We start from the raw sequence: 10,516 nt of genomic DNA on the forward strand, positions 1-10,516 counted from the left end.
TCTCCACAAGCGGCGAAACTCCCGTGAAGTCTCACTCCGAGCGCGAGACAATAACGAGAAAAGCAAACAATCGTCGTCGTCGTCGCTGGAAGTCGCGTACAAGTGTGAACAGCAAGGGTGGCGATCGCTTTCGCCTTCGTCGCTTCGTCGCATCGCTTCGTCGCAAGTGTGAACGGGCTTTAACGGTGCCATACCGACGTAATACAAATAGCGGTATGCAACTTCATATGGATGCACAATAAATGCTCTTGTGAAGGCACATTTCATTTTCGTGTTTTACCGATTCCCATGAAAAAGCATCAACCACAGATTTTCTCCTTTTCTACCATCTTCTGGCTTTCACCACAATGCACCCAAAAGAGCAATTATTATGGTCTAGCAAGCAAAGTGGGCCATTGATGATTAGACTCGAAAAAGTGGGACCTCCGCTGCGGCATTATGTAACGTAAGGAGGGTGGTTTGCATTGACTGCTGTCACGACGCTGATCACATTTTTGAGTGAAATTGCAGTATCAGCCTCAGCTCGGTGGCCAGCCGCCAGCCTCGGCTCCTCCGCTTGCTCTTTGACCGTGCCAAATTTTTTAAGGTCCACGATCCATACGTCAGTGTCGGGGTCCAAGTCCGGAAGGTCTCGTGCCCCATGCCGGATGTTGAAGTGGTGCTGTTGCTTTTTCCTGCTTTCAGCCTCGTATGCCCTCAGCCTGTCTCTGTCCGGGAGGCAGGGGACTAGGCTGTCCGCAGAAGCCGGCAAAGTAGTGCGGAGTCTCCTACCCATTTGGAGCTGAGCGGGAGAGTAACCATTCTTGAGTGGGCTCGTCCGGTACGCCAAAAGCGTTTTGTAGGGATCGCCCGTCTTCTCGAGGGAGCTCTTCATCACTTTTACGGCAGCTTCCGCGAGCCCGTTGCTTTGAGGGTACCGGGGACTCGATGTCACGTGTTTAAAACCGTATTCTTTGGCGAAGGCTGCAAACGGCGAGTCAGGTCCCCTTGAAAATTGTGGACCGTTGTCACTGATGACCACTTCGGGAATTCCATGCCTTGCGAAAATTGACTTGCAGTGAGTTACCACTGCCCCCGCATTCAGGCTCGTGAGTTTGGCCAACTCGGGATACCTTGAGTAGTAGTCGGTGACGATTAGCCACCATGCTCCTCCAATGAAGAACAGGTCGACGCCGACTCGCTGCCAAGGCCTGTCAGGAAATTCTGTCGGCTGCAGCGGCATCTTCCGGTTAGTCCTGTGCTGGAGGCAGGTCCGGCAAGACTTGACAAGATTCTCGATGTCGGTGTCAATCGTAGGCCACCAGACAGCATTTCTTGCTCTCGCACGGCACTTGTCGATGCCGAAATGGCCTTCGTACAGTACGCGGAGAGCTGACTCCTGTAGCTTTTTGGGCACGACTATCCGAAAGCCATGCATCAGGATGTCGTTGACTTCGGTGATGCTGTCCTTATGTGGCCAGAATTCCTTAAGGTTTTGTTTTAGGTCGCGACGGCTCGGCCAACCCTTCTGCGTGAATGCACGGAGCTGGCGGCAAAGTTCGTCGTTGTGTTGTTCCTGTTTCAATTCGTCCAAGGAAGGTGGTGAAACTGGGAGCGTAGATAACAGTTGACCCACGTGTCCTTCAATCTCTCTCTCGAGCTCATTCGTCTCGCCGTGGCTTACGGGAGACCTCGATAGGGCATCAGCTGCGGTCAGTTCTTTGCCGGGGACGTAAACGACCTCGTAGGCGTAACGCATTAAACGCATCCGCATCCTCTGTAGACGAGGCGTTAAGTCGTCGATGGGTTTTGAGCCAAAAAGCGCAACTAGGGGCTTGTGGTCGGTCTCAAGGCAAAACTTCATCCCAAAAACGTAGTCATGGAACTTCTCGCATGCCCAGACGAGAGAGAGACCTTCCTTTTCAATCTGAGGGTATCGACGTTCTGTTTCCGTAAGTACACGAGAGGCATAGGCGATAACAGCGAAGTGGCCGTTCTCTTGCTTTTGGCGCAATACGGCGCCGAGACCGTAGGACGACGCATCCGCTGTGATCTTCGTCGGCCTGTCGTTGCTGTACACGGCTAGAACTGGGCTGGATGAGAGCAGTTTCTTCCATTTGCCGAATGCATCCTCTTGTGCGGCCTCCCAGACGAACTCCTGCTTTGAAGACAGCATGCTGGGCAAGGGCTGGAGAAGTTCGGCCATGTTCGGTACGAAACGACCGAGGTAAGTCGCCATGCCCAGTAGCCGTCGAAGTTCAGTCTTGGAAGTTGGCCTAGGCATTTCTGTGATGGCTTTGAGTTTTCTCTCATCAGGTCGAACATGGTTGTTCTCGATGACGTGCCCTAAGTACGAGATTTTCGTGACGCCAAACTGACATTTTTCCTTGTTTAGGGTGACACCAGCGCGTCGAATCCGCTCGAGAGTACTTCGGAGTCGCTCATCGTGTTCCTGCTTGGTCGAACCCCAGATGAGAATGTCGTCCATGTGACAGGCGACCCCATCGAGGCCTTGCAGAATGTCACTCATGCGTCGTTGGAAGTGTTCAGGAGCAGAGCAAATGCCAAAGGGTAGACGATTGAAGCAAAAACGACCAAAGGGCGTTATAAAGGTCGTGATCAATTTGCTTCTCTCAGTCAGCGGGATCTGCCAAAAACCCGAGGTTGCGTCGATTTTCGAGAACCATGCGGCTCCTCGAAGCATGCCAAGGGTGTGTTCAACAGCTGGGATGGGATGCCACTCGCGGAGTACAGACTTGTTTAGTGCCGTGTAGTCTACACAAATTCGGAGTGCCCCCGAAGGCTTGAGTACGACGACCATTGGCGCGCAACATGCTGTGGGTTGCGTGACAGGAGTAATTACGCCAACCTCCTTCATTCGTTGTAGCTCTGCCCTGGTTTTTTCGTAGAGGGGAAGTGGTACCCGTCGTGGAGACGTCAGGGCAAACGGAGTTGCGTCAGGTTGGAGCACGATGTCATACTCCTGTTGCAGCTTTCCGAGCCCTTGGAAAACGTCGGGAAAATCTCTTTCTATGTTTAAATCCAAAACAGTGTTCACAGACGGGAACAAGCCATGGTTGGTGATGGCTGGTTTGCCAAGTAGGGCTGTGCGCAGACCGGGTAAGATGTAGACGTTTTCTACGCTTTCTCGGCCATTGAGCTTGAAACGAAGCCTTGCCAGTCCCGAGATGCGCAGAGTCTTTCCATCTGGACCCTGAAGCATCCGGTCGGGGGAAGTCAGAACGACGTGCTTGAAGAGCTGTCGGAATTGTCGCTCCGGGATAACAGTCTCATCCGCTCCCGTGTCGATTTTGAATACCAGGGTCTGGGACTCGACGAGGGGAGAGACTTCCCACCTGGATGAAGCCGTCGGCGCCATGAGGCCCAGGAAACCTGGCTCCAGCTCGATGTTCCGAAGAGCATTTGTTGAGCGGCAGACGGTTTGGAAATGGCCCTTTTTCCCGCACTCCTGGCAGACGCAGTCTTTGGCAGGACAGATGGCCCTCACGTGACGCTCTTTGCCACACCAGCCGCATGATTTCTTGAAACGCCTCGGGTGGTGTGTGGTTGGGGGTGGCGTTGCAACTGGGTCTTTAACAGGTCTACTACGCCTTACTTTCAGAGCGTCGAGGTTGACAGCTTCCTTTGGCGTGCCCGATAAGAGTTCTGCCTGCTGCTTTTGGACTGCTTCATTCTGACGAGCGATGGTTAGCGCCTTCATTAGGTCTAAGCTGGGGTCAAGCTGCAGAGTTTGCGACAGTTTATGGTTCTTGAGGCCCACGACTAGTCTGTCTCGAATTAACTCTTCGCGGAGCTCCCCGTAGTTACAAGAATCTGCTAGTGCGTGTAGGGCTGTTGCGAAATCTTCGACTGACTCACCATCCAGCTGGACTCGGGTGTTGAATTTCGCCCGCTCGTAGATGATGTTTCGCCGAGGTATGAAGTAGTCCTCGAAGCCCTTAAGCACTGCGTCGAAGTTCTTCTGTTCGTCAGTAGTCAGCTTGAAGGTATTGAAGATGTCCTCTGCCTGGGGTCCCATGAGGTAGACCAGTGCATCCACCTGGCATTCTTTGGGTCGATCGCTGAGCCCTGAAGCAGCCCGGTAGCGGAGGAAACGTCTCTTCCATTGGGGCCAGTCTGACGGTGAGTAGGTGAACGGGTCAGGTGCCGTGATCTGGAACGAGGCCGCGCTGCCGTTCTTGTTGGCCATCGAGGGTGAGTCGCTCGCGAAGGTCGCACGCAGGTCTGTAGTCGAGGGAAGGCCCGTAGACGAGGCTGAAGCGGCTTCAGAACGAGGGTTGGTTGGGTGTGCTGACGTGTCGTTCAGGCGGAGAGCAGCGGTCAGCACATCCCGCTTCTGACACCATGTTGGAAGGTTGTTGTTGTTGTTGTTGTTCCTTTCTGATTGTGGCGCGTACCCACTTGGGGGATTGGCCAGGATCGGGAGATATATTGGGGCTAATGTGCCCAATTTAGGACACTAAATTTTGGAGAAAAAATAAATAAATAAATAAATAAAAAATTGTTGATCAGAATAATTGCACAACAAATAAAGGAATTTGTAGAATGCAGGAATTTGCAAGAGAAGACTATGCGGGATTTTGCAATAGGGATTTTGCAATAGGCTCTTATTTCGTCTGAGTACAAGAAGAGCGGTTAACAGGGTAGGCGCCTAGTCTCTGAGACGTAGGTGTGGACGGCCGTAACCAAATTGGAAGGAATGCCTGCCCGGCACCACGCGCATGACGTCAAGGTCATGGCGCGAGGCGCGGGGCGTGAGAGCTTTATTCTCTTCACTATGCTACACGTGCGGGTGTAGCAGATTGTCCCACACACACGACTCCATGGCTGCAAGGAATGCAGGCCTGTTTCCCTTCTTTGTATTCTTTTCACCCTTTGTGGCAATTGTTGTCAAAGAGGGTCGGGCAGGATCGTCAACGCGTTGCTCCGAAGGGGATTGACGAGCTGGCAGCGTAGGGCAAACAGGGCTGGTCTCGGTGTCTCGAGGCGTGTCGGAGGGCGAGGGGTTGTCGGAGGTTGAGGGGATCACGGAAGCTTGAAATGGAACAACCGTCGGGGACTTCGCAGGCGCGGGGGTCACACGGCGGGCCAGCTCCTCACGTAAAAAACGAACCTCGGAACGGAGGGAGGCGACGATTCGAGCCTGCTGTTCGGCTCCGCGGGAATGGTCCTTTCGGAGGCGCTCATTTTCTTCGCGCATTTGCGACACTTCGTCGCTCAAAAAAGAAATTCCCTCCAGCGCGTCGAGGAGAAGACGGCGGAGACCGGCAATCTCACCACAAAGGTTACCCGGAGGGGAGAGAGAGGACACGGTCGGGGGAGCGGTGGGCTGCGGAGAACACGTTTCCGTCGGGGATGCCTCCATCTCGTCGCTAGGCTTAGCGCCCGACTTGGTCGAATCGCACAAATTGCAGCAAAATGGGCGCGATCCAGCCCTCAAAAGTTCCAGTTGGTCGTCCGGCCAGGTCACACACTTTGCATGCACACGTTTTACACACCTTTCGCAGCGATAGAACTGTTGTTTTCCGAAAAAAGGGCACGAGCAGAGCAAGCATGCATCCCGGCTGGGCGCCATGCTGCGGGAATAATAATAATAATAATAATAATAATCAATCAATCAATCAATCAATCAATGTTTATTAGAGTGCCCAGGAACAGCCGAGGCCTTGGTTCTGGCGCACTGAGGAAGACAAAATGCGGCACTAATATACAGCAGAAACTCACAATATAAACAGTCAACAAGAAGAACGAGCGAAGAAAAAAAAAAGCAGTAAAACCCTAAGGATAATAAAAAGGTATTCCAAACACAATTAGACGATTAAGAAACTCTAATGGTGGATCAATGGCAAAAGTATATGGAACAATGGTCACAGCAGTTGGGTGAAGTAAGCAGACATAAAAACGTATTCGCAGATATAGGCGAAAACACAAAGCTTCAATTAAACATGAATGTATGAAACAAAATACAGGAACTGATTTATGAAAAACAGCAACAGAAGATGGAAAGTACCAGACACATCACAATAAATCGGGTGCGATGGAAAGCAAGTAGCATACCGTAATATATGACAAGTCGATGAAGCAGTTACAGCCACAAAGTCACGAATATATTGGACTTACAAACCAGAAACAAGAACTATGAAGACATTTCATACATAAACACCATATAAAAAACTAAAAAAAAAGTGCCGAAAAGAAGAGTAATTATTGTATCACAGCTAACAACCCAGTCAAAAACTCCCGAAGGGGACGTTGAAATATATCAAGTTTCCCAGAGTGACAGTTATAGAGACGTTGCACTCTTTCGAGGGGGGAATGGGTGTTGAGTGCTGTAGCATTATGGAAAGGGGGGGTAAACCTTGTTGTTTTTTGCGAAACACGAAGGCTGACTTGTGCAAGTAGTTCCTGGCATGTGATAATACCATGAAGCAGTTTATATAGAAAAAGAAGATCTAGGCGGGTTCGCCGACAACTCAGAGAGACAGGCAATGGGAATCTGGATACTGCTAAGGCAGTCTCGGGAGGCCCAGAGGAAAAACGATGCCTGTATATTGATAGAAATTTGGTCTGAACACGCTCTATACGTTTGCTGTTAGAATGACAGGTTCCATTCCATACGACAGAGGCATATTCTAGTTGAGGAATACAAAGTGTTTTGAATAGTTTCAGGAATGAATTAGGGGACCGAAAGTCCCGTGAAAATCTGCATACAGCACCAAGAGAGCGAAGAGCCCGCCGAGTAAGTTGATCGACATGGGGCGAGAAAGTTAAGGCGCTGTCAAAGAGCACTCCAAGGTCTCTGATACCATCAACTCTAGACAGGGCGCCGCCGTCAATTGTGTAAGGAAAGTAAAGGATGTTTGTTTTTCGGCTATAAGAGATGACCTTTGTTTTCTTTGGATTAAGAGTTAATCTATTCTTTGAACACCATTTAGAGAACAAGGACACATCTTTGTTTAGGGAAACACAGTCCTCAGCAGACTTAATACGTTTGAATATTTTGATGTCATCAGCATAGATTAGGAACGAAGACTTCTTGATTGCAGCTGACACATCGTTTATAAAAATAGAAAACAACAGAGGGCCCAACACAGAGCCTTGGGGCACACCACTTGTTGTCCTGTACATAGCGGACTTCCTGCCGTTAACACTCACATAACAAAACCGATTGTGTAGGTAACTCCATAACAATGCCACGAGTGGTGCATCAACGCCAGACAGTAAAAGATTATTAAGTAACAACGAGTGGCAGACAACATCGAATGCCTTGCTCAGGTCACAGTATACAACGTCCAACTGGCCCCTCTCTGAAACTGCTGCGGAGGCCTGCTCCATGAAGCAGGCGAGGTTTGTTGTTGTCGACTTTCCCGATATAAAACCATGCTGGTTAGGTATAAGGACGTTTTGTACAGAACTTGATAAGACTTTGTGAAGCGCTGTCTCAAACAGCTTGGAGCAGGCACAAAGGAGAGAAACAGCCCTATAATTTGTTGCGTCAGACGTCGGGCCTGTCTTTAAAATTGGACGCACTCGAGAGATTTTCCACGTGCGGGGGAAGACGTTTGTTTTTAGACAATTATTGAATATAGAAGTTAGAACAGGTACAAAAATACTGCCATAGGTTTTAACAATGGCTGGAGGGATTCGTCAGGGCCACAGGACAAAGATGTTTTCATGCGCTTTAGGCTCTCAAGAACCAGCTTTTCGTCTAATAGTATAAGGCTAGGGCCTTGTACCTGGTTTAACAAAAGGTTCCTTACTGTCTCATCGCGCTGGCCATATGTAGCGCTAAATTGCTGCGCAAAATAGTTGGCGACGTCATGAACCAGTTCCCCAGAGGGATTAATAATAATAATAATAATATAATAATAATAATAATAATAATAATAATAATAATACCCTCAAGCTGTGGAAGTGCAGGCAGCAAAAAGTAAACGACTTTTGGAAGCGCTGGTATAAGGAATACCTTTTGTCCCTTAGAAGCGCGCATATCAGAGGAGTACAGCCTGATAACCAGTTTAAGGTTGGCGAGGTAGTTGTCATCAAGGTAGACAAGGTGCCCATAACATTTTGGAAACTCGGTAGGATAACCACGGTGTACTCAACGAGGGACAATCATGTTAGGGCATGAAGGTCGCTTTACCAGGAGGTAGAGAAGTGACTAGACCAGTACAGCTGTTGTGCCCGTTGGAGTTGGTTGAGCGCACTTTGTCGGGCGCAGAGGATGTTGTAAATTGTATTTGAACATCGCGTGGAACTGTCACGTGGTCGGAACGAGCCGCGCAAGGAAGAGGACGATGAAGATGATATGTACGTGCAGCACGCGACGCGTGCAGTGCCTTTTCTTTGTCTTCTGTAAAAAAAGAACACGACGCTCGCTGAGATGGATGCCGGGTTTTGCGTCGTTTTTCTTTGACGCCGCTAAAAGTCGAGGCGCGGTTTTCCCACAAGGCTCACTTTTTTACGCACCCCCACCTTCTCTTGGGAGGCTGCCCCAAGCTGTCCAGCATTGAGGCTGTCCATGGAGGCTTCCCAGCACCACCCTGCTGACGTCAGACCTCGGCGTCCCAGACATGGCGAGGCCCCTGGCGTGTTGGTGCCGGACGGGGCAATACGTCCCCCTCGACGAGAATCCCCTCATCCAATTGGTCAGGCGCCAACGCGAGCTCCAGGACGAACGAGGACGGGGTCGAGGACGGGGTCGAGGACGGCCGCTGCTGGTGTTTTCATCTGAAAGCTCGAGCTCTCCGTCTGATGACGACATCGACTACGTCGGTGCATACCGGAGGTTCGAGGAGAGGGTTCTGGTACGCAGCCGTCACAACCACCCGGAACACCACTCAGGTCGTGCCGTGCCGCCTGCAGGGCAGTCGTCGAGGTTGGGGGCGACATCGCGTATGATGCACGCCAATACTTCGTCAGCCGCCCAGGTCCGGCCTCAGGAGCACCGGAGGGGGTTTGCTGGCGCTGCTGCTGTGCCCCGGGCAGCCGCCTCGTCTACGGTCGTGAGGGCACGCTGCCAGCCACTTACCACCTCGCGGGCGCGGCGCGGCCGGCCGGCAATGGCTCCCCGAGCCCAGCCGTATCAGCATGCAGCCGCCGGCGAAGCTGCTACGACGTCGGGGGGTCAGAGCGGCGGCGATCGCGAAGAGGACGTCCGCGCCCTGCGCACTTGTAGGGCCCAGATGCAGGCGGCGCAGCGGTCGACCCACGCCTTCGACCCCACGGTGTGGAGGCAGTCCTGGCCCGAAGGGGCTGACCACGACGACGAGGAGGCTGACGGGGACAAGGAGGATGAGGACGAGGGCGAGTACGACGTCGAGGACGCCGATGACGTGGGGGAGGACGATGAGGATGAGCCCCGCCACCGGCCCATCCAAGGAGAGTCGTCCCTCCAGGACGAGGACTGCTGCTCGTCTGCGGCTTTCGTGCTCACCACGGAGCTGGCCTACAGCACCGTCCCCAGCCCGTCCCCGCCCCCACCCGAGCAGGCCACTGCTCCTGCTACTTCCACCCCGCCCCCGGCCGCAGCAGCGGAGCCGGTGCCAGCTCTATGCCCGAGGGTGTACACCAGGTGCCTTGAGGTCCGGGGCCTCCTGGAGACGGCTACCGAGGAGTCCGTCTTCTACGCGATGTCGCCCTTCACCCCCGTCGATGACGGGGCCCTCTTTCGGGCCGATGGTCGACTGGGCGCCCAAGTCATGCTGCTGGAGGAGGTCCGCCTAAAGTGGATCTGCAAATGTGTGGAGGTGGCGCTCACCCCGGAAGACCATCCCAAGCCGCTCGTGTTTGGATACCAGGTGTAGTGGTGCGCCCGTCACCACTGTGGACGGCACAGGAGGATGGGCTCCGGCCTGGGCACCTCATCTCACCCGCACCCACCATTTCTTCACCCTCAGTAAAAACGTTAAACGGCCTCTAGCTTCGGCCAAATAAATGTCTTTTCTCCTCTACTCTTCAACAGTAACTATAGGTTCCAATAGATGGCGTGTGGGCTGGGGAAAGCGGGAAAACTGAAATGACTTGAACATGCCTCTACCGTGTTTATCGTTAGAAGTGAGACGGTAGAGAAAGGGCGTGAGAGGTTGGCGGGAGAGAGGACTTACGCGGAAGGGGCCGCAAAAAACTCTCGTGTCTCTACGAAACTTGCAGTGAAGAGAGCAGATACGCGGCCATGCTTTTATTTTTTATTTTTCTGGCTCTTAGGATTTCGCCTCGCATCCGCTTTCGCCTTTTGGTAACGCTGTGTCTAGAGTGCATTTGAAGCGACGTTCAGCGGCGTTTTGCAAGAAAACGCCGCCTCCGGCACTACTCGCTCTCCTTGACATACGCAACATATTTTAGCCTAACGACAAGACAACTATTTAAAATACCGGAACTCCACCGCTCTTCATCACGGGGCTAGGACGGAACACCTCTAAACCACTATGGCAGACGTTCTGATCCGTGCAAGCTTACGGATGCCGCTGTATGTACTCTAGCTACGCCTTTAGAGCTGACCTGGAGTGCCGTGAGT

The 10,516-nt window shown here is 52.2% G+C and overlaps 1 protein-coding gene across 1 annotated transcript; it reads right to left on the reverse strand.

The window, feature by feature from the left end:
• Window positions 1-436: 436 nt before the first annotated feature.
• Window positions 437-2,348, reverse strand: LOC144161241 (protein NYNRIN-like). The gene is made up of 4 exons (XM_077692098.1): window positions 1,977-2,348; window positions 1,541-1,709; window positions 799-821; window positions 437-731 (listed from the first exon to the last, which is right to left on the reverse strand). The coding sequence occupies exons 1-4, from the start codon at window positions 2,261-2,263 to the stop codon at window positions 437-439; spliced, it is 774 nt and encodes a 257-aa protein (XP_077548224.1). The 5' UTR covers window positions 2,264-2,348.
• Window positions 2,349-10,516: the final 8,168 nt, after the last annotated feature.

Source organism: Haemaphysalis longicornis, unplaced genomic scaffold (assembly GCF_048455015.1).
Source record: "Haemaphysalis longicornis isolate Haplotype H1 unplaced genomic scaffold, Haemaphysalis longicornis Haplotype H1 scaffold_1, whole genome shotgun sequence".
In the NCBI taxonomy this organism is placed as follows: Eukaryota; Metazoa; Arthropoda; class Arachnida; order Ixodida; family Ixodidae; genus Haemaphysalis; species Haemaphysalis longicornis.